The 24722-nt window shown below is 39.9% G+C and overlaps 1 protein-coding gene across 3 annotated transcripts in view; it reads left to right on the top strand.

Annotated features, from left to right (window-relative positions):
* The window catches only part of CPED1 (cadherin like and PC-esterase domain containing 1), a 284575-nt gene that overhangs the window by 232717 nt on the left and 27136 nt on the right, over positions 1–24722 (top strand). For all 3 annotated transcript variants that reach the window (XM_084897015.1, XM_084897014.1, XM_084897016.1), the window contains 4 exons: positions 4824–4960; positions 20081–20301; positions 20557–20658; positions 21041–21128. In XM_084897015.1, coding sequence (XP_084753141.1) covers positions 4824–4960; positions 20081–20301; positions 20557–20658; positions 21041–21128 — 548 coding nt within the window. The remainder of the gene's footprint in view (positions 1–4823; positions 4961–20080; positions 20302–20556; positions 20659–21040; positions 21129–24722) is intronic.

The raw sequence follows: 24722 nt of genomic DNA, 5'->3' as shown, positions 1-24722 counted from the left end.
TGTTCTTCTTTTTGACAATTTTAGCCAAGAGCAGGTATCATTTAAGATGTCAAGGAACTCCAGTCCTGTAGATATATTTTTTAAGCAATATTACTAACTTGAAAGATAGGCATTGTTAACCAATACAAAAATGCAGTTAATACTGTATAAAAATATAGTATGAATCAATGGGACCAAGTGTTTAGAGACCCAATCAGTTGTCCATTCCACCCCACCCCAAACTAACTGTACCCATATTTGAATCTTTGTGCTTATATTTATTTGGCCACTTGTTTCTTCAGCCATAATAACAAGTGACCAAAGAAAGACTCAGTTTGTGCAAAATTAGCTGCCAGCAAAAGGCTGGAGGAGAGAGAGGAGTGTGTCTGTGGGAGAGGATCTGATGAAAGCTGAGCCCTTTAAATATAATCTCATCAGCAGAAACACTTTCATGTCCCCAATATCCCGCCATCCTCTTAGGAAGAAAATCAACAATCTTTTTGTTTTAAACATAATCTCTGTCAACACATGAATCCACTGAATAAGTTGAAAAATTTGAAGTAAAGGTAAGTTCATTTAAAAAAATACAAAAACGGCCAAAACCAGTTTGGCTCAGTGGATAGAGAGTTGGCCTGTGGACTGAAAGGTCCCAGATTCAATTCGGGTCAAGGGCATGTCCCTTGGTAGCTGGCACATCCCCAATCGGGGATGTGCAAGAGGCACCTGGTCGATGTTTCTTTCTCATCGATGTTTCTAACTATCTATCCCTCTCTCTTCCTCTCTGTAAAAACTCAATAAAATATATATTTTTTAAAATACAAAAACCTATTTATGGGTTTTCCTGTAAATGTTACAAATGACACTGTTAGGCCATATTTCATTTTCAGCTGGTGATTTTGTGCTAACCTAACTTGATAAAAGGATCATCGAAGTGGAGACTTCTAGGCCTCAGTTCTGGCCCAGTCCTTCTTCATTCAATGCTGTAGGCCTCAGTTTACCTCATTTCTAAAAGAGGAGGAGATCCAAGGCCCATTGAACCCCCTCCAAGAGGATTTTATATGTCCACAAAATGCAAATCTCTATGAAGTAAAGTCACTGCCAGAGGAGGTTTTCTTAAAAAATTAATCAAACAATAAACTTAAGGCTATGTCTAAATCACATAGAATTAGAAGAGGCCAAGCAAAGAGGTGTAGGGGTTGATTGTGGATTACAAACCCTGTGTGCCAGGAAAAATTAGATGTAGAAAGAAAGTTATATTTTGAATGAAAAGTGCAAAAAAAATTATACAAGAGACAAGCACACTTCTAAGATTTTCTGTGTTGTATCTTTTTTTTATTATTATTATTGACTTTTTACAAAGAGGAAGGGAGAAGGGAGAGGGATAGAGAGTTAGAAACATCAATGAGAGAGATACAGCTGCCTCCTGCACACCCCCCACCAAGGATGTGCCTGCAAACAAGGTACATGCCCTTGACCGGAATCGAACCTGGGACCTTTCAGTCCGCAGGCTGACACTCTCTCCACCTAGCCAAACCAGTTTCGGCATGTGTTGTATCTTTTAATAGCACTGCTAGACTCTACAGATGGAAACTGGAAACACCTTTCACCCAGCAGACTCTTTTCTCTCCACTACATACAGTCACTTCTTCAGCCTCATTTCTCTCAGGTCCACCCCATCACTGTCCCTACACACCACCGATTCCATATGTCCAAATCTTGTCTATCCATAGACCTCATTTCAGTTTATGCATTCCATGGAATCTTCCAGACAACTCTTGCCCCCATGACACTTTCTTTATTCTAAACTACCTTGGGGGTAGGGGAGTAAAGTGTATTCATCAATTGCTAGGTATCAGGCACTATGGCAGGCGCCATACATATTTTCCATACAGAGAAAATTAAGTAACCTGTACAAGTTTAACAGTGGTTCCACCCTTGGGTGCATATGGAATTACTTGAAAAGCATTTCAAAGATACTCCATGATAGAGAATATCATACTAAGTAAAATATGTCAGTCAAAGAAAGACAAGTATCACATGATCACATCATATGTGGAACGTAATGAACAAAATAAACTGGTGAATGAAGTGGATCCAGAGACATGGATGTAGAGAACAGAGTGTAGAATCTCAGAGGAAAGGTGTGGTCGGGTGGGTAGATGGGAGGTAATCAACCAAAGATTTTATATGCATATAAGCATAACCCATGGACATAGATAATAGGGTACTGAAGGTGGGGGGAAGAGGGCTGGAGGAGATCAATGGGGGGAAAGAAGGGACATATGTAATACTTTCAACAATAAAGAAAAAAATATTAGTGAAAATAAACTTAACTATATTTAATTAAAAAAAAAAAAAAAAAAAAAAAAACCTCCATGAGTCCCATACCCAGCCCAGCAGCTCTGATTTAATCAGCCTAGCACAGTGGTCGGCAAACTGCAGCTCTCAAGCCACATGCGGCTCTTTGGCCCCTTGAGTGTGGCTCTTCCACAAAATACCTCTGCCTGGGCGTGTCTATTTTGAAGAAGTGGCATAAGAATAAGTTTAAGTTTTAAAAAATTGGCTCTCAAAAGAAATTTCAATCATTGCACTGTTGATATTTGGCTCTGTTGACTCATGAGTTTGCCGACCAGTGGCCCAGCAAACAACCTGGGCATGGGTGATTTTTAAAAGCTTTCCAGGTGGCCCTACTGGGCAGGGTTGAGATCCACAGAGCTCGCTGGAAGCAGAGCCCAGGTGTGTATCTCCAAAGCCCAGGCTCTTTCAGGATCACACAGATGTCTTTACTTAATTATGCATTACTTATTATTATAATTATTTGACTTGCATACATTATAAACTTTTTATCTGATTATAAATATTTGAGGTTTAGCATCATAGTTAGGAGGCTCAAATTGGATAATTTATTAAAAGTGCTTATAATATCCCTGGCACCTGCCAGGTGCTATAAAAATGTTAAATATTTTTTAAGTTGTCATGATATTTTAACACTAACAGCATCTAGCATCTGATAGGGAAGCTACTTCAATAATGTACTAAATTTAAATACTCCTAGAGAATAATATTTTCTTTTATTTCCCCCAGTTTCTCTCTCTTAACGTAAATACACATTTTTTCCCTTTCTATGAGGGGAAAATGTATTAGTGAGACATAAGCCAGCTCTCCTTTCACACACATACACAATGCATACACATGGCCATCCCCCTGCTCATGAGGTGCAAGTGACCCCTATTCATCCCCTGAAAGGAGAAACTCTTCCCACTAAGATCAATGGAACACTGGACACTTGCGTTAGCAGAGCCACAAATCAGAGCCAGAATGGATACAGTGGTTCAAATTTTTCCTTTCAAACTTAAAAAGTTCCTGGGAATATTTACCTTCTCAACGTTTTAAAGAGAAACATTTAGTGGTAACACCGGCAAGACCTGTAAGGTAGAGCAGATTACTGTTGTAGAGAGCAGGGTATTCTCCACAAAGGAGAGAAATGACTACTTCATGCTTAACGTGCCAGTTCACACTTCATTTCTGAAAAGATAAACAAGGAAAATCAAGTCATTGATTTCATTTCAAAAATCATTTCTTAATTTTTTTTCTAGTAAATTATTAATGTATCTACTCACACTTATTTTATTTAGTATATTTTGGATGCATACTACCTTATCAACAAAATAGAAAAGATTTTAATACACTGAGAATATTCATTTATTTTGTACACATTTACTAAAGCTGGGGACCTACTTGGTACCTGAAATCTACTAGGAACAAAAGTGAGTATGATATTGTAACTGCTCTTGATGCATTAAATATATTATCCCATTAAATCCTCACACCAGTAATGTGAGAACACTACATACTTCATCTAACAGCTGAAGAAATAAAGGCAACAGAGATAAAAAGAGAAGAGATTCACACCAAAAAAGACACCCATCAAATGAAGAAACTAGTCTTCAAAATAATAAATTGTGAGAATGTAAAAGTAATTTTCTTAATGGATTACTCACATAAGCATGAGTTAAACTAATCACTCGTTATGGCCAGCTACCTCAATATTAGTGGCTCCCCACCTACGTTGGTGCTATGGGTCTAATTTTACAGTTTAAAATTGTGATTATTTTTTAAATTATTTTTTAAATTTTTTAAAATATATTTTTATTTATTTCAGAGAGGAAGGAAGAGGGAGAAAGAGATAGAAACATCAATAATGAGGGAGAATCATTGATTGGCTGCCTCCTGCACACTCCACACTGGGGACCAAGCTTGCAACCTGGGTATGTGCCCTAACCTGGAATCGAACTGTGACAACCACTGAGCCATAGATTATAATTTTATGGTCCCTTTTTAAATACCCAGGGTGAGTACAATTATTTTACAACTCTTTGAAATAATTTCAATGACTATATTAAATCAAAAGAACACATATACTAGAATTTGCCCTGGCTGGTGTTGCTAAGTAGTTTGAGCAGTGGTTGGCAAACTGCAGCTCACAAGCCACATGTGGCTCTTTGGCCCCTTTAGTGTGGCTCTTGCACAAAATACTGCGTGTGGGTAAAGTTATTTTTAAAAATATGCTTTTCAGTTGAGTAGGACCTGATCACTAGACTTTGTGTCAGTGCACGGCTTCCCAGAACAGAACTCAGCATGAACTGTGCTATTCCAGATCATCATGTATGAGATCCTATTCGGTTGGAAAGGCCACACATGGCTCCACTGGATTTGTGTGGCCAGAGCAGTCTTCTCACCGCAGCTTCTGGGAGGGTGTGCCAAGGCTGAATCCCAAGGTTCCTGGCAAACTGTCATGTCACCAGTAGAAACTGAACCAAAGGAGGTTTTGGTGTCTATTCCAGGCCAATGGATCATGCCTTGCCTTAGTTGTTCAGACAACAGGACCTGTGACTGGAGAGAAATAACGTGGCAGCCCCACAACTGCCAGTACGGTGTCCTCACTAAGCCTCAGCTGCAGCAGTGCCTGGGAGCGAGGAAGGTAGGTTTGGATTCAGCGGGGGCATCCTTTCCTTGACACCACCCTCAGCACCACCAGTCCCTGCCCTCTCACTCCGCACAGCCTGACTAACCATGCAGTTGGCTTTTTAACTTGTGTGAATGCTATCCTAAAGGAGCCTTAACAATTCTTGCGCAAAAGCACGCCATTATTTCCAAATACGTCTCCTTGGACAGATGGAGAATATTAAAGTCATATCCTGTGCTGATCCCATTCCATGCTCGTTTTCTTAGCAAGAATTGGGAAGGGCTCGCCCTGTCCGCTGACAGCTGGCCGTCCGGAGCAGCTGGCCTGGACAACTGCAGCTCTAACAGGGTGCAGCAAGCCACACAGACATCTGCAGCCTGCACAGCAGTGCAATGCTCCTGCATGTCAGACTCCCTTCTGCTGGGCTGCCAAGAGCATGGCATGGTTTCTGCACGCTGGCCTGGCGATGTCCTTCACGTTCCTGAGCAGGGCTTGCAGGGTCTTCCGTGGGCGCCTTTCCTTCAGGGTGGCTTCTGAGCAGGTTTCTTGGCCATGCAGCCTTCTTGCGAGGCGCACTTGACTAGGTCCATTCCAGCAGAGCTCTCAGACCTGCAAGCGGGGCACATGGGCTGAGATGCTTGGTTACTATGAAGTAATTAAGCCTCATCCAGATTTTCAAAGCTCATCTATTACATGGGCATTTCCATAAAAAATTATAAACTCTTACCTTTGGACAAGATTGAGTTAAAAAACTTATTTAAAAAAAATTTTTTTTTTACCCTCTATTAATGCATAAAGAAAGGGGCACTGGACTGGATGCATGTCAGTTTCCAGTTTATATTTTCTACTAGCAAATAATTTCAGAAGAATGAAAGGGGGAGAGGGCAGGGCCAAGGATGGACTTCTCCATGGTGATTACAATGTAAACAACCCTATTCGGTGACCGAGACTATATCTAAAGATCAAGTAGGAAGGAAGGGAAAACATTTATAAATATTTTTATTAACTGAGCATTAATTCTGTACAGGAACTGTGGTGCTTTCTGACACCCTACATCTAACCAGAATGTTAGGTCCATGAAGACTGGAAATATGTGTGAATCATTGCCATAATCTCACCGTTAGCACAATTTTTGGTACATAATAGTCACTGAATAAATATGTGTTGTATAATCAGATAAGTTAAAATCTTATTTATTCCTAATCATAGGTCTGTGAGGTAGATACTATATCTATTGTTTTCCACTTAAGAAAATTAAAGCTCAGAGGTTAATTCATCCATGATGGCACAGGTCTTTGAGTGGCTACTATACAGGCATTCTTAACCATCAACTTGGACAATCGAACCTTTATAGCTTAGAAATGCAGGACTGGAAGCAATAAAAGTAGTTGTTGCCATAACAATCAGATTTATCTAAACTCTTTCAGAATACCATTCTGACCTCAGAATTTAGAGGATTCAGGAAAATTCCAAAATGTCACAATCTATTAACCTGAAGGGCAGTAGATATTAATTTAAGTTCGTCACTAAATTCCATGGCTTTGGATATGGCTTATGTTTTTTCTTAGACTTATTTTTTTTATTTATAAAACTAGAGGCCCAATGCATGAAGATTCATGCAAGATGGGCTTTCCTTCCCCTAGCTGCCAGCATTGTCTTCGCTCCAGTTGGAGCTGCCTTTTTGCTCTGGCCCAGCACCACCTTTCCACCTTACCATGCTGCCTAGAGACCTGGAGTGGCTGGGGCAGTGTGGAACGCACGCATCCGGTCCCTCCCCTGGCCACTCAGCACCTATGGATGCAAATTAACCCGCTAGCTTTTGTTGGGTTAATTTGCATGCTCACTCCTGATTGGTTGGTGGGTGTTGCAAAAGGTATGGCCAATTTGCATATTACTCTTTTATTTGTGTAGATAATAAGTCTACATGAACTAATCCTATGCTGTAGATTAATCAACATTGTAGAAAGAAAGCTAAAGATTTCCTTCCTGTCTATCTGAAAATATCATGGATTGGATAGCTTAAAGAGATACTTATTTCTCACAGAATGCTGAGAAGTCCAAGGTCTGGGTGCCTCTTTGCTATGTCCCCACAAAGCAGAAAGAGAGAGAGCTCTGGTCTCCTCCTCTTTCTATAAGGATTAGCCTCCACTCTGTGACTACATCTATACCTAATTACCTCCTGAAGGCTCTACCTCCTAATATCATCACATGGAGGTTAGGGTTTCAACATATAAATTTGAGGGGGACACAAACATGAAGTCCCTAATACTGTCTTTGCTAATTTTAAACTTAATTATTCACCACTTTACAAAGTAATGGTAAGAAAAGTGAAGATCACTTTTTCCTACCTATTAGACAGATTCCATATTGCAAAGTCTAAAAATAAAGGCCTGCCGAAATCGGTTTGGCTCAGTGGATAGAGCGTCGGCCTGTGGACTAAAAGGTCCCAGTTTCGATTCCAGTCAGGGGCATGTATCTTGGTTGCGGGCACATCCCCAGTAGGGGGTGTGCAAGAGGCAGCTGATCAATGTTTCTCTCTCATTGATGTTTCTAACTCTCTATCCCTCTCTCTTCCTCTCTGTAAAAAATCAATAAAATATATTTTAAAAATAAATAAAAATAAAGGCCTATGTGCAGATTAGGTGATATGAGCAGAGACCTGACTTCTTTGCAGAAAAGACTTATCTTGGTGATTTTCCTAGTGCAGAGTTGTCCTTCAGACTTGCATGCTCTGAAACTCAATTCACCAGAACATTGGCAATGGCCCTACAGAGTCTGTTTTGTTTGCCAGGATGCTAATTTCCTCTATACACAACAGGGAAGCATTGTACATTTTAAGCAGAGTAGTGGCAAAACCAAATTAGAAAGCTCATCCCGTAGAGGTATGGAGACTGACTGAGGGAAGAAGGAAATGGGTGCTGGGGAGATGGAGGCTATTTCATGGAAAAGTTCAGTCATGCAACACTGAGGAGGCAAGAAAAAGTGTAGAATTTGTATAGAATAACCCCATCGATGGAAAAACTAATGCAAACATGCTTACATACACGGAAATTTTCTGGAAGTAGCAAACAGTTCAGAGTGATTGCATAAGAGGGAAGGAGTGAAAGAGGCTGGGATGTTAACAGGACTGGCTACAAATTTTTCAAGGCCAAGTAAAAACAGAAAATGCAGGATTCTGTATTCAGAATTATTAAGAATTTCAAGAAGTCAACAGCAGCACAATAAATCATGCAACCCCTGAAGCAGGCTTGGTAGTAAAGAAGTGTTGATGAGAGGTGAGTAGAAATGTCTAACTATCCGTATTATTTTTTTTTACAATATGTAAGCATTTTGTAAACCCAAAAACCCACATTTTAAAATGTTGTATAAATCAGAACAAGGGCGAAAACAATGGAAATGCTTGGAGGAAGAGCCTATGGAAGATAATTTATACTTACCGTGTTTCCCCGAAAATAAGACATCCTCCGAAAATAAGACCTAGTGCATGGAAAGATAAGACATCCCCTGAAAATAAGACCTAGCGCAACTTTGGGAGAAAAAGTTAATATAAGACACTGTCTTATTTCCGGGGAAACAGGGTAGAATCAGAAGACTTGGTAATATACAGGCAGGTACATATGTTCATATACCACACAATCCAGAAATAATTGTGTAAACAACATATATAATAAAAGGCTAATATGCAAATTGACCAAACAGTGGAATGACTGGTTGCTATGATGCATACTGACCACAAGGGGCAAGTGCTCAATGCAGGAACTGCTCCCTGGTGATCAGTGAGCGTCCACAGGGGGAACGCCACTAAGCCAGAAGCTGGACATCCCTCCGAGGACTCTTGGACTGCAAGAGGGTGCAGGCCAGGCTGAGGACCTCCTTCTCCCAGCCTCCCCTACTCCCCCGAGTACTTAAATATCATGCACTGGGCCTCTAGTTTAAAACAATAACTATACAGATTAAAAATGGCAGCAGAGTAAATGGATGCTGCATGAACATGCTCCTCAGGATAAACTGGAATTACAACTAAAATAAAGAAAAGCTTCCTAAATAATTAACTGGACACTAGCTGGAAAGAATCCTAATAATCAAGGACAGAAAGTGGAGACCACATAGAGACTATAGGAGGGGTGAAGGCATGAAAGAGTTGACCAGACTCACAGAAAGCAAATGAAGTTCCAGAGAGATATCTCAGCTGCAGGACTGAGAACTCTTGGGTCTAATCCCCAAGCTGGGCCTCCCAGCAGAGAGCACTAGAACTAAGAAGGATACCCAGCATAACATCTGACTGTGAAAAGCAGCAGGGTTGTTGTCTGCCAGGGAGAGATAGTCAGAAATACAGACACCCTCATAAAGGACCAATGCACAAATTTTCCTGTGTATCCTGTTCTCCAGCAGAGAGTGGGAAGAGTGGACTGGAGCTGTGTGAGCAGAAGCCAGGGTTGAGGATCCTGGGGTTAGAGCTCAGAAGATAGACCTCTGTTTTCCTATGCTGAGTCATTCTCTCTCACTGTAGAAGTCATCTTTCTCATGCAGACAATAGGCGTCTAGGTTGTTTTGCTTGGGGGGAAGACAGTTGATCTACCCTATTAGAACACACTTTGCCCCATAGTGTGGATTTTTTGTGGCTCATTAAAAGACTGAAAATAACAACTAGCTTCCAGGCAGAAGCAATTTCCCCCACCTTGTTGGGAAAAATTCTCACCATACCTATGGACAATTTCCTTAGAGCTATTCAAGACTAGATCCAAATAGTCTTCAAACAGAAGCAGTTTCTGGAGGTTTTGAGTCTTTGCCTGATCTAATTAATCAGAAACAACATTCAACATTGTCCTGCACTAGAGATTGAGAGGCAGAGCAGATCTACATAATACATAGTCACAAACCCAAACAGGCACCTAAAATGAGGATACAAAGAAACAACCCCCAAATAAGAGACCAAGAGAATTCTCCAGAAGAAGAGATAAATAAAATGGAGATAATAAATTTATCTGAAAGTTCAAAATAATGATGGTAAAGATGCTCAACAGCATTAGAAAATATATAGTAACAGAAATAAAGGATGCACAAATAAAGAGCACATTGGGAGGAATACACAACAGATTAGGGGAAGCTGAGGATCTGATCAGTGAATTAGAAGACAAGATAGAAAAAATTCACTCAATCAGAGAACCAAAAAGAAAAAAAAAAAAAAAATATATATATATATATATATATATATATATATATATATATATGTATATATATATTTAAAAACAGGAAGACAGCTTAAGGGAGCTGTGGGACAACATGAAACATAACAATATTCACATAGCAGGTATGCCAGAAGAGGCAGAAAGTGAGAAAGGAATAGAGAGTGTGTTTGAAGAAATAATGGCAGAAAACTTCCCTAGCCTGGTGAAGGAAAAAGTCTCACAAGTTCAAGAGGCACAGAGAGTCCCAAACAAGAAGGATTCAACAGGTCCACACTCAGACAAATCATAATTAAAATGCCGAAAACTAAAGACAGAGAGATAATCTTAAAGACAGGAAGATTAAAGAAAACTGTTTCCTACAAAGGAATTCCCATAAGGCTGTCATTTGATTTGTCATCAGAATTTCTACAGGTCAGAAGGGATGGCATGAAGTACTCAAGATAATGGAAAGCAAGGATCTGAAACCAATATTACTATATCTAGCAAGGATATAATTCAAAATAGCTGATGAAATAAAGAGCTTCCCAGACATAAAATAATACTTATTTGTTTTAAAAAAAAAAAAAAAAAAGTTTCATTTGTGAATAGAAGTAGTTTAGCAAAAGGTTTTCCCAGTGCCTCTATTTTTCACTTTCTATGAGAATAATATACATATTCAAAGTAATCCTCAAACTCTGATCTGTCATTACTGGAATAAAGTTTCCATCCTACCCAGAATTTTCTAAAGCATCATTCTATTTCAAAGACAAATAAATGTTGATGAATACCAATTACAAAAATAGAAAATAAGTAACAAATATTTTAGCTTTTAAAACCTTACATATTAATTTTTTTTCACTCTTTCAACCATGTCACACATTCAAGAATAGAAACATGATATATGAACAACATTTTACAGAAAATCACTTCACATATACATGAGGACAGCAGGGTTATGGAGTAGTAAGAGCCTCAGATTCTACAGTTTTGATTCCATCAAACAAAGTGATTTTGTATTTGTCAAAAACCATCAGAGTAACTTTACTGCCCTGTATCAGAAACCTTGCAATATCAGGTATCCCTAACATGTTATCACAGAGAAGGGTCCAATCTAACAAAGGTAAGTACAGAATACTTTCTATAATTTCTGCGATGTCATGTTGTTCATTCATCCAGATTAGGTTGGCCTAAGAGTCTATTTAAGTGCATATATCATATTCCTCTAAGGTGTTAAATTTCTAACAGAAGACAAGTGAGAGAAGTAACTATTACAATATTCTGTGATAATTGCAGAAGTAGGAGAAGCACAGAAGCAGGTAGCTGACCCGGGCACGCAGGTTCTGGAAAAGTTGCTAAAAGTGGTAGTGACAGACAATCTACCAATCACATTACTTTGAAATAGTTTAATTAAACTAAAAAAATAATAAGAACTTCTATTCCCCGCCTCCCCCCAAAAAAAGAAAAAAGAAAAGAAAAAGAATCTACAGTGACAGTCCTATCACTCAAGCCCAGTGATTCCCCTCTCACTGGAGGGAACAGACCGAACATGGGAGGCAGGCACTAACAGATGACTCCAAGTATCTTATTTTTTTGTGTGTGTGTGTGTGTGTTCTAATTTTTGTGTCTCGGCTTATGGGAATTTGCAGATATACCTAAACACGCATATCCTAATGGTATAGTAGCCTTACTAACCCGAAGACTTTCAATTAATATGTAAATCTCAGGTTTTTGCAGTGAGAATCCAAAAGCCCCACTTATACCAAGAATAAGTAGTGCAAACATCTTATGCTACGAAAAGCAGAACTTTATTTTATATCCTAAACAAGGCCAGCTTCATCAACTTCATCTTTGGGGATGCACTGTTATCTTCCTTCGAAGAATCAGATTAAAAGGCAACAGAATTGGACTGGAAAGGCGAGAGTTATTGGAAACAACTACTTGGAAATTCAAAAAGTGTTATGCTCTCTTTAGAATTTCCAAGTAGTCATTTCTTTCCACCGAGTTTCCTTGTGTCCTTATTATGATCTTTTACCTCTTTTACTACTGTGTTACATTAATGAATGTCAGACTATACCTGGAAATACATGTACACCTGTGGGGAAGGAGCAGGACACGCATTAACTGGAATTCTAAAAAGGGCTCAAGCCCTAACCAGTTTGACTCAGTGGATAGAGCGCTGGCCTGTGGAATGAAGGGTCTCAGGTTTGATTCTGGTCAAAGGCATGTTACCTTGGTTGCGGGCACATCCACAGTAGGGAGTGTGCAGGAAGCAGCTGATCGATGTTGCTTTTGAAACATTACATACTGTTTTGATGTTTCTCTCTCACGGATGTTTTTAACTCTCTATTCTTTTCTGTTCCTCTGTAAAAAATCAATAAAATATATTTTAATAAATAAATATTTATTTATTATAAATAATAAATTAATAACAAAGTTAATAAATAAATATACCAGTTTATTTATTAACAATAACTTTGACCAGGATTTCCAGCGCCACCTGAGCAGGACTATACTTTCTATACTTCAGTCAACAGTTACCTTCACTGCAGCGAGGTGAACAGGAGACTTGTCTGTGGAGGAAGGTGGAACAAAGTCTCTCCTGGGAGCATTTGTGTCCCGTTTCTATGGCATACTTGCTTAGGTATGGAGGGCAGGTACATGTGGGACTCTTTTTAAACCCTACATTTATCCAAATATGAGTTACTTGATTTTTAGGTTTTGGCATATACACTGAGTGGCCAGATTATTATGATCTCTGAATGCATAATAATCTGACCACACAGAATGTGTGTGTGTGTGTGTGTGTGTGTGTGTGTGTGTGTGTGTGTATATATATATATATATTAGTGGCCTGGTGCATGAATTCATGCATGTGTGGGGTCCAGCCACCCTGACCAGCGGAGAGCACATGGGTGGTTGGCCAGACTGCCTACTAGTCAAACTCCCAGTCAAGGGGACAATTTGCATATTAGCCTTTTATTATATAGGATATACACTGAATGGCCAGATTATTATGTGTTCAGAGATCATAATAATCTGGATACTCAGTGTATGTATAGGTTTTGTGATGTGTAATCACGTTGAATCAAAGCAAAATTAATTGAAAAAATGTAAACTATGTATTCTATTATACTCTCACACGTTTTAGATACCCCTCTTAATAGACCATGAATGGAATTTATAAAAATTGATCAGAGCATAACTTTGTAATCATAGTGCAAAATATATAAGAAATGTTTTAGAAATGTGATCATCACATTTGCAACTGAAAAAGCGTAGGAGCCTTACCAAACTGAGTTAAACAAGGCCTTATTTAGTCTGTCCGTTGAAAGCCTAGTTCAGAATTCAAACCACTAATGAAGTATCTGAGAGAAGGGTGCAAGGAGGAAAGGGAAATATAAAAAGGCAGTATTCACTGAACTGTACTTAAAACTCAGCTGTCAAAACAGGAAGTGTAACTTACATTTTAAAGTAATGTTTGCAAGTTAAGTCGTTTTGTGGGTTTAAAGCTGTTTACATTGTTTTAAGTGTGGCTACTTTATAATAAGATGTTCTAATATGCAAGTTCCATTATAGTTACGACAATCATTCACTGTTGCTTATCAGTTTTCATAAAAAAAGGGGAGGATAGAAGAAAAGGAGGGTACCTCACTCTCCCCAGGAAAGGATGACCTATTCATTGGTGCCCACAATCCAGATGGAATGGCAGTATAGAAGGACAGGCGGCCAGAAGACCTAAGTCTAGATAATATTGTTCAGTTGCTTGTTTTTCTTTTTTTTTTTTTTTGCCAAATTCCATGTGTTTGAGAGTGATTTGCCTCCATGTCCACTTGCATTTGTCCTTGACCCCACAGAGCAGTTTGGTTGGTCATTTAAAGCCAATGTAATAAAGGTGCATCATTAGGAAGCATTTGTTGTAATCATGTTACATTGCACAGAGAGAGGTGTGGTTGAGCTAGGTTTTCATTGTGCCCTAAATATATTTAGCCATCTGATCAGTTTCAACTTCATGTGAGCTCCGTCCTCCCTTGCCTCCGTTAGAAATGGGTATTTTTCTCATGAGAGCACTGTAGGTCAATCCTGGGCTTATCAGAATCACTGTGAGCTTCCCAAATACACTTGGCCCTGGAATGGACATAGTGAGTAAAGCTCCACTTCGCTTTCATTCCTGTATGTGCAGATAGAAGAGCTCTCCAATAAGCAGGCACTGCCTAAATTAATGGACCAGCAGCTCCCATTCCAGTCCTATGGACCTTCCCCTCTTGGAAGGTTCCAGTGAATTCCAGCCAGAGTCTTGTTGGCATCTGACAACCTTTATTGGATCTGAAGAAATATCCTCACCTCTGTGACTATGGAAGATAGAACCTATGGAGGAGGAAAGGGAGGAAGAAGGGACGTGATTTTATGAAAAGGTTCTTCCCCCTGCCGATTGATCTTACATATACTTAGTTCTTTCCAGCCTTGACAGATCAAAAGAATCTAAGATCCTAACAAGATCCAGACAGTTTGCTATATTTATTGATTCAACCCAGATAGTCACCAGTAATTTTCTTTTCATTTTTTCATAACTTGACCTGCGCAGTTACTTTTGGTTATTCTGGAAAGGGGGGTAATGTAATAAATAGTTTTGTGCTTAAGTATCACCATTATTAGTTTCCTTCATTCACGATAAAATAAAATGGAATAAAAGTATCCTATATAATAAAAGCCTAATATGCAAAGTGTCCAACCTTCCATTTGACCATTTGACCAGTTGTTATGACGCACACTGACCACCAAGGGGCAGGCACTTTGACCAGTAAGTTAGCTTGCTGCTGGGGTCTGGCCAATCAGGACTGGCCAAGCCAGACTAGACACGCCCTGGAGCCCTTTCACAGTCCCTCCCAAGCCGGCCAACCTCCCCAGTCCCTCCCTGGCCACTGGCACAGAGAGAGGCTTGGTTGAGCTAGGTAATATGATTACAACAATTAGTACTGGGCAAGACACCCTGGTGTCCTCCTATAACCCCTCCCTGGCTCTGATCATGCACCGGTGGGGTCCCTTGGCCTGGCCTCTGAGGGGTCCTGGATTGCGAGAGGGTGCAGGCCACACCAAGGGACTCCACTGGTGCACGAATCGGTGCACTGGGCCTCTAGTTTCATTATAAATTTAAATTTAAAAATTCCCCAAATCTTGGTTATAGTTCCTCAAATAAATTATATTCTTGCTATTATTCATCCCAGTTCTCTACAAATAGTTCTTTTATGCATCATGTGGACTGTAAATCAGCTTTTCATGTACTTCACACTTTGGCTAATTCACAGGTGGAAAATCTGATTTGAGGTTTTAGTTTTTCCTCAGGAAAACATAGCCATGTAGGAGAATGTGTAAAGACTGGCTAAGTGTTCATCAAACTCATTTTCTCTCCGAAAATTAGTTGTATGGCCATAGGACTGAGTCCTTTTAATATATTATTATATATATATTATTGATTTCAGAGAGAAAGAGAGGGAGAGGGAGAAGGAAAGGGAGAGGGAGAGGGAGAGGGAGAGGGAGAGGGAGAGGGAGAGGGAGAGGGAGAGGGAGAGGGAGAGGGAGAGGGAGAGGGAGAGAGAGATAGAAACATCAGTGATGAGAATCATTGATCAGCTGCCTCCTGCACACCCCACACTGGGGATCAAGCCTGCAACCTGGGCACATTCCTTTACCTGGAATGCATAGGCTGAGGCTTACCCACGGACCCACACTAGTTGGACAATGACTGAGTTCTAACAAATGGTGTGTGACAGCTCCCAGGCTAAACCTGGCAGCTCTTTACTTGTTATCCTTCCCCTCCCCCCCCCCCCCCCAATGGGCTGTCATTGTTCAAGGAGTTCCTGGTCCTTCTGGGACTGAATGACGTCCCTGCCCCCACCCCCTCACATACACCTGCCTAAAACCACCTGGACTGTTTCCCAAGGGAGAAATAAACTTCAGTTTTGCTTAAGCCATTGTACCTTTAGGGACTCAGTTTGTCACAGCACCAAATTTATTTCATCTAACATGAGGACTGTCACTGAGGAATCAGAAATGAAAATAAAGATAATTAGATAATGTTATGGTTTTTTAATAAGACTATTTGAAAGTAAGCTTCAAACTTTACTAGAGCCTAGAAACATGTCTTGCTTGTAGGTCCATGAAGATGGGTGAAAGAGTGGGGGGAATGCCTGCCCTTATATACATTTTGGTGACTCACCGCATGGTAATCTCAGGAATGGAACAGATCTTTGTCTCCAGTGGAGGAGCTGAGATCCAGACTTGATGGACACGTCTGGACACAGGTGTTTCTGCTCTGCTCCAGCATTTACCTTGATGGGACAGCCTCCCCTCGTGGTACTGCAGGGCCAGGAAAGAGATAATGCACAGAAAATGCAACTCAATCTTTGGAATAAAGTTGATCCTGTGATTTGGAATCCAAAATGTGATTACTGTTATTCCTGTAGTTGGTTTATTGAACCAAGATTCAATCCCAACTCTCTTAAGCCATTGTTCTACCTAAGTAACAATAAAGCTTACTTAAGCTGATTATCACTAAATATTTTTATACAAATTTTCAAAGTGGATTTATTGTTATTGATGCTGCTGTTGCCATTCTTTTATTATCATAAAAAGCCAATATATGTTTATTTTACAAAATACAAATTTAACAAAAAGAATAAACTATTATCTTTTTAAAAAATATATATTTTATTGATTTTTTTTTTTTTTTTTTTTTTTTTTTTTTACAGAAAGGAAGGGAGAGGGATAGAGAGTTAGAAACATCAATGAGATGAGAGAGAAACATCGATCAGCTGCCTCCTGCACACTCCCTACTGGGGATGTGCCCGCAACAAAGTTCATGCCCTTGACCGGGATCAAATCTAAGACCCTTCAGTCTGCAGGCTGACGCTTTATCCACTGAGTCAAATCGGTTAGGGCAAACTGTCATCTTAGTATCACGGCAGTCCTCGGGTAGTCAGACATCGTACATAGCGTCTCCAAGTTCCAAGTGTGAGTGCTCCTTCGAGCAAGAGGGAAGCCACATTGCCTTTAGGCTCTATAGTCACACAGCATCACTCTGCCCCACTCCACTCATGGCAGCAGGCACCGCCCCCCACCCCCACCCCCAGGTTCAAGGGGGTGGGGCCATGAACCCACCTTCCAGTGGCAGAAGTGCCAAATCATTTAGGGACCATGCTGGAAAACCACCCCAGCTCTACTAGTTAGTACCCTGGTTGCAAGTCACAGGAGTCTCGGGTAGGGCATGACCAGGCATACTGAGGCAGAGATGTTCCAGGTTAGTTTAGTCACTCGATTTTTCAGTCTTTCCATTCCATGCTCAGCATATCAGCAACATTTGCTCTCATGGTCACACATAGCTGCCGCAGTTCTGGTGTCACTAGGAATTGGGTCTCACATTCACGGAAGAAGACAGACATTGACTTGGGTCAATCAATTTTTCTTAAGAAGGCAAACCTTTCCTTCATGCCCCCAGAAATCTCTTCATGCCTCAGTGACCACCACTGGACCACATAATTTCTCCCTTGGCAAAATCTAGGGGGAAACCTGCCTGGTATTTTTGTTTTTCTAAGGTGAAAAGTGAGCTCTGCAGAAAGGAAACGGCATGTGAATATTTGATGGTAGGACAGGCCTCTCCTCCTTCTTCTCATGGTCCACGTATAAAAGGTGATTACATTTATACGGCACAGTGGAGGAAACTAGAGTGGGCTTAGAGAGTCTTTTTATGGGGTTTGCTTTAAAAATATTGTCCGTATGCAATTATAAGAAAAAAAATAAATAGAAAGATGTCAAAAATTACATTTGTAACAAATTCAAATAAAACCTTTTTATTTTAAAACCAAATATACTGCTATGATATCCCCACTTCAAAATAATCCACAAATAAGTTTCTAGGACCTTTTCTATTCATCCACATACTTTACTTTTACAAAAATGCAGTTATTATTTCTCTTCTGATTGTAATCAGCTTTTTAGAAAAGCTACTGTGACATCTTCGCCATCTCAATAGATTCAGATTACAATATCACTCCTGAAAGATGACAGGAGCACCAATATATAATTATACCTTAATATAATCAATCAAATAAACATTGATGTTATTTCAGATTTGTTTTTTCTTTTAGAATATATTTTAATAGACATCCTTGAATATTTCACATAAGTGGAATTTCTTAAAAGCTGCCAATTTATACACACAACAGCAATGCTTACATTCATCCATTTGACAAGGGAGAATCAAGTTTTATGCCAGGCCCAATTCTGAATACTTCGAATTCAGCAGTTTAAAAAAAAAAAAAGACAAAAACTCTTTCTCCTGCTACTTATACAGTAGTATGTGAAAGGGTCCATTTCTCTGAACTCATAATATGATTGGGGCTTTTCAAATTATGGATACTTTGATAGGGGGGATTATTTTATTGTTGTATTGCTAACATAGATTTTTTTTATACTTGCTTACTGGTTATTTGTATTTCATGATCACAGTTTCTTTCTTTCATTGCATATGCTAACCAGCACCTGTGCCGCTAACATAAGGCAATACTTTTCACAGGTGAAAAGAGTTATTTAAAAATCATATAGCTAGTTGTGAATATTTGTTATGTGATGTAGACCTTTTAACGTAGAAATTGACCTGCAATTTTCCTTTTAAAAAATTCATCAAATTGGATGCTTTAAAAGATAGAAAGATTGGATATGAACCATCTGACTGAAAAAGAACCATTCTGATTCTTGATATTTTTCAATTGTGTGTGTGTGTGTGTGTGTGTGTGTGTACTTACAAAGTTGGCATTTTGAAGCTAGACATCATCTAGTTAGGAATACCAATGAATCTCTTATAAAAACTGACACCTACAGAAAAAAAAAATTAAAGTCACAACTGCATCTTCATGGTAGTGATAATTTCTCATTCCCACCTCTCCTACATAGAATGGCGCTGGGATAAAATCATGCCTTAGAAAACTGTCTTCACAGAGTGTGTCCACTTGAGAAATGCCGTCTAGGAATGTGCAGGATTTAGACGAACTCGTTTTGCAGATGGCGGTGGCAACGCTTCCTTCTCCCAGCCAGGTGCCTCTTGTTAGTCACCAATCAGCAATGGAGACCTGACAGGCAGCTCTGAGTGTCGGTTTGCACAGGGCAGTAATGTCTCCTCCAGTTCTCTCTCCCAGATCTTTAGCGTCACCTTTCACCCTACATGTGCTGTAGCAGGTTTGGGAGGGCTAGCAAGAGACTGTTGTGATTTAGACACCTCCTGTCTTCTCTGGCCAGTTCTTTAGATGAGCTCATTTAAAGAGACCCGCAATGCATTGGAGGGCATGCTGGCAGTGCTCAAAATCACTGCTTGCCTTCATGTCCTAATGCTAGTTCACTTTCCCGGTGAGCTTACCAGATGTCAGGAAGCAGACAAGCCTTTTAAATCTCACCAGAGTCCTCAAAGGTGGGCTACTAACATTGCCCTGTTGCACAGAAGGGGATGAACTTCTACGGAGGTCACAAAATTTGCCTTGGACAGTCTCGTTAATAAATAACAGAGCCAAAACCGGTTTGGAAACCAAAGGAAGGAAAGCCTATTGCATGAATCTCTTTGTGCAATAGGCCTCTAGTGTATGCAATAAAAAGTGATTGGAAAATCTCTAAGTGAAGCATTAAACTTCTTTGTGCCTATTTGAATCAATAAAACTTGTTGATTATATGAGGCAGAGAATTTGAACACAAAGCAAGAAGCCTTAAACATATTAGTGTGTCAGTAGATTGTCATTCTAGGAATATGGAAAAGAAAAATAAACATGTTTTGGGGAAATATAATAAATGTCATTTCTAACAGTTTCAAGGGCTATCCTTCAAACACATAGATGTGTGGGTTTATGCATATTCAACAAATTATTTTATATTATATCCTATACCATGTACACCTCATATTTGAAAGCAATTTTTTTTTAATTTACAGATTCTTTTCATTGGTGATTCAACCAACAGAGGAATGATGTACTATCTGATTGAAAGACTGAATGAAACCTTGCAGGAATGGCAGAAGGTGCATGGCACTAAGTTCTACCACAATGTCAATGGTGGGAAGACTTTGATCAGTTATTCCTACTATCCTCAGTTCTGGATAAGCCCTTCATTGAGACCAACGTTTGAAAAGGCCCTTGAGCGTCTCTTGCAAAGGTACAATAGAACTATTGAGAAGGGCACAGTGCCACAACGCACTTGCTTTTTCGCTAGTGGTCATAATTGCCCGCCCTATATCAAAGGTGCTGAAAAGCGTAAAGCAAGTAATGTGGTTGAAAACGAGTTGGAAATGCCAAAGAGGTCCTGTGATCAGGATGTCAGATATGGTTCAATGAAATGTGATGCAATGCTGTTAAAATATTTACCATCTGTTTCAAGGCAACATGTGTTGTTTTTCTTTCTGGATTTCAGATCACGTCCTCTGGAGAATTCGGGCCAGACTGTATTGGTGGTTGGTGGTGTTCAGTGGCTTAATTCCAATCATCTGCAAATTATTCACAAGGTTCTGAAGAGGTATGTTTCTGTAACAACAATTGTCATTAGGATTCTAAGATTTGATGGAATTCTATCAAGATTTTATTTAAAGGCCAACTTGTTCAGAATGAAATAAGCACTTAAAGTCTTGTTTAAAATATTGCAAAATACCTTTGTATCCAATCACAAGACTACTCTTCAGTATCCAAATTTACATTAACTACATATCAAAACATGCCCACTGACACGTCAAACTCTATCCACACAAAAAATGAACATACATCAAATCTATAAAATGAGAAATTAGTCCTATCTGCCAATTGCCACATCCTAAAGAGCTTTCATGTATTTGTTTATGTAAACATGATCATCTAGAAATACAATTTATGTCCTTGACTTTAGAATTCTAATTATTTCACAGGGAAAATTTACTCAATATTCTTGTGATCATCAAAACGTTGGGAATCGGATTTCATCTGCCAGTGGATGGAGTGCATTTCTTACCACAAGTAAGGCCGTTTTGCCCAGGCTGTGTGAACGTCATGCTTCCTATATTTGTTGATGTTTGAAAAGGACATAATATCCAGCAAACCTTTACAAAAATTAAGGGAGATAATACATTTATGGGTTATGATTTTAAATCAGTTTGAATTATTCCTGGAGATAAGGAGCCCATAGCCAATGTGTGCTGTACATACTTTGAATTCATTAAAAAAAAAAAAAAAAGAAGGGATGCCAAACTATGAAAAAGTAAGAAGTGAGGGTAGATGAGAGAGATTGTGCTTTAGGTAGCGCCTTACCCTACAAATGTTTCATACACCGTTGTGGCTCATGATGAAACCGCATATGAAATTGTCAGCATCAATGAATACTTTGGGAAAGAGTGGCTTTTTTGAAGAGGATGTCTGACTGATTGCTTTTATGAATCATCTTGGAAGTTTTATCATTAACAGTATAAACTCTGGCTAGAGAGTGATAAATGTAAGGAGTTAGAGGCCTCTGACCAGGTCTTATAGAATTTAGTAAACTAGTCTCAACACTGAATTGAAGTCTCAGAAAAGAACAGAAAGACATCTGTAGGTAAAGGAGCCAGCTGTTCTTGTTCAAGCCAGGAGAATTCTTGGCAGTGGGGTTTGTGTGTGATTGCTCCAGGGAGGTCAGGAGCACGGGGAGTTGGGGAGACAGTATGCTGTCCATTAAATACATAAGCCGAGTGAGATTTACTTTTGTGTCAATGGTGAGCGCTCCTAGCTTTCCCCAGCATATATTACACAACCTCCCCCCCCCCCCCCGCCACCTCTTTCTTGAAACTATACCTGCATAGATGCCGGTTCTGTGATACAAAAGCAGAAGAACTGGTAGAAAGTGGCCCAAGTAGAGCCTCCAAATCATCTCCTTGGAGTTAGGATGGGCTAAAGGGTTGAGATATTTAGTATCTGGGGTAGCTGAAGAGTTTTAGACCATTGAGGATTAGAAGAGGGATCCTTTGCCGAAGCCGGTTTGGCTCAGTGGTAGAGCGTCGGTCTGCGGACTGAAGGGTGCCAGGTTTGATTCCGGTCAAGGGCATGTATGTTGGTTGCGGGCACATACCCGGTAGGGGGTGTGTAAGGGCAGCTGGTCGATGTTTCTCTCTCATTGACGTTTCTAGCTCTCTATCTCTCTCTCTCCCTCCCTCTCTGTAAAAAATCAATAAAAAAATATATTTTTTTAAAAAAAGAAGAGGGATCATTTGATGCTTTTTGCAGTAGGTTATGAGTGGAATCTCCTTTACCGTTATCTGAAAACTACAGGTCAATATTGCAACTCCTTATTGAGGACTCTGGTAGCTCCACTTTGCTTCTTTGACTGCAGCTCCTCACAGGAACTAGAGTTCTGTTGCTGCTGCTTATATGTAGTGTATTAAGTTAGAATCAGTTCATCTTGGCAGATGGCAAACATTTCTTCAGCACTTCCTATGTACCAGATATAGTGTTAAACATTATGCCTCCCCCTCTTCTTTGATGGTGTTCATCAGTCCTTTAGAACTGAGTAAAAACAAAAGGATGGAATCGGAGGGTAGGGGAAACAATAGAAGGAAAGAGAAAATAGCAATGGAAGCAGAAACTAAGTCTGAACTCCTCATCCTATGCTTGCAGGGCTTTTCAGGACTGGGCCTCTGCTTTCCTCTGTAGAATTATCCCTTGGGCTCCCTAGATATGCACACATGTCTATACACACAGACACACAACACCACTGAGCTCGGTCATGCTGAGCATGTTGCATGTTTTAGCTTCACAAGCATGTCATGCTCTCAGTCACCTTCAGGTCTTTGAAATCACTACTCCCTTTTCTTAGAGTCACTCTTTCACTACCTCCTCCTGTGGGTAACCTCCAAGCACCCGTCAAGTGTTAGTTTACATGCCATTTCCTCTGGGGAGATGTAATGGGTACACGGGACTCACTGGTCTGTTCTTGCTATAATATCCTTTTGTGCCTTCATGTATGTCTCATCTAATAATAGTCCTTGGTTGCCCGTCTGCCCTGCTAGAATAACCTCTGTGATTGGAGAGACCTGGAAGGTGGGGCTGCTTGCTCATTCTGGTACTCCTAGTGCAAAACACAATTGTCAACATGTAGTAGACTCTCAAAAATATCTATTCCCCAGTGAATGAGTGACACTTTGTATGATATGGCTGCTCCCAGATTGCCCCTTTAGGTCTGAAACATTCATTCCCTGGGGCTGCTGGTTATGTGGCCTAATAAGGACTTACACGTGAATCCCAGCAGGAATTGCCTTTTGCTGCAGAAACCCAACCACCATTCCTTATGTGGGCCATTATCTCATAAGATCCTTCCTCTAGAACAGCGTTTTTCAACCGCTGTTCCGCGGCACACTAGTGTGCCGAGAGATGTTGCCTGGTGTGCTGTAGGTGCAGACAAGACAAGAATTTTATAATTTTTCACTATTTTGTTTACTTAATATTTCATAATAAAGTAATTATAAAATACTTTCTTTGTGTTTATTTGATTCCTATTCAAGAGAATTACTTTATATATAGTCAATATAGGCACAGAGTTAAATTTTTTAACATTTTCTAATGGTGGTGTGCCTCGTGATTTTTTTCATGAAACAAGTGTGCCTTTGCCCAAAAAAGGTTGAAAAACACTGCTCTAGAACCCCTAGTGGAATCCACAAAACCTCTGTTTCAACCACATCACTCTTCTATAGATGTTGATGCCCGTTAGTCTCCTGCATGCAAATTTCCATCTAATTGTGTATTTCCCAGAGAACCGACCTTTCCCTAGATAAAGGCTTGCTCTAGAGCACATGTGTCAAACACAAGGCCCGCAGGCCAAATCCAGCCCGCCAGGCCTTGCAATGTGGCCCGCACCGCGCTGTCATCACTGCACTCCGCTGTCAGTTTATGACATTGTCAGTTTATGACTGTTCAGTAAACCATTTGGCCCGCGATTTAGGCTGGATTTTAGATTTTGGCCCCTTCTCTGATTGAGTTCGACACCCCTACTCTAGAGTCTCATGTATCCTTCATAATTAGACATATTAGACTTGAGAAAATGCTTGTACTAGACAAGAAAAAGCCCGATCATTTTTCATGTGACAGCACAGACATAATTCACATCTGTCTCCTTTCCTTCATATTTTTTCTTTATGAACCTTTGCTATTCATGACCTTTATTTGGGGAGAAACACTCTTCTTTGAATGTCAAATAAAAATAGTTATGTGAGCACAGTGGAGATAGAAAATTAGACGTATTTGTACTGCTTTTACTTTTCGGTTGGATTAACTAAAGCAAGCAATTTGCATGTTTACATGGAGAATGAAAATAATGTTTGTTCTTTAGAAAAGGCAGAGAGAGTGCAATTCCCTGTCTTTGTCAGAATGGGTTTGCCAAGAAACAGACACTAAGATGGGGTGAGCAGAAGGAGGGGGTTAGAGGAAGACTAAAGGGAAGAGGAGTAGGCAGGAAGACTCAGACAACAGCACCCAATGTGTATCACTCTATCTTGCACCAAATGTTTTGTAGTTACTATGTATTGGGACCTGTGTTTGGGTGCAATGAGTCTGACATGAAGGGTGTGGAAGAAAGAGGAAGAGACTCAG

Source organism: Pipistrellus hanaki (genome assembly GCF_964339955.1).
Source record: "Pipistrellus hanaki genome assembly, chromosome: 10".
NCBI lineage: Eukaryota > Metazoa > Chordata > Mammalia > Chiroptera > Vespertilionidae > Pipistrellus > Pipistrellus hanaki.
Note: the sequence above shows the minus strand (reverse complement) of the source record. Positions and strands in the feature narration are given on the sequence as shown.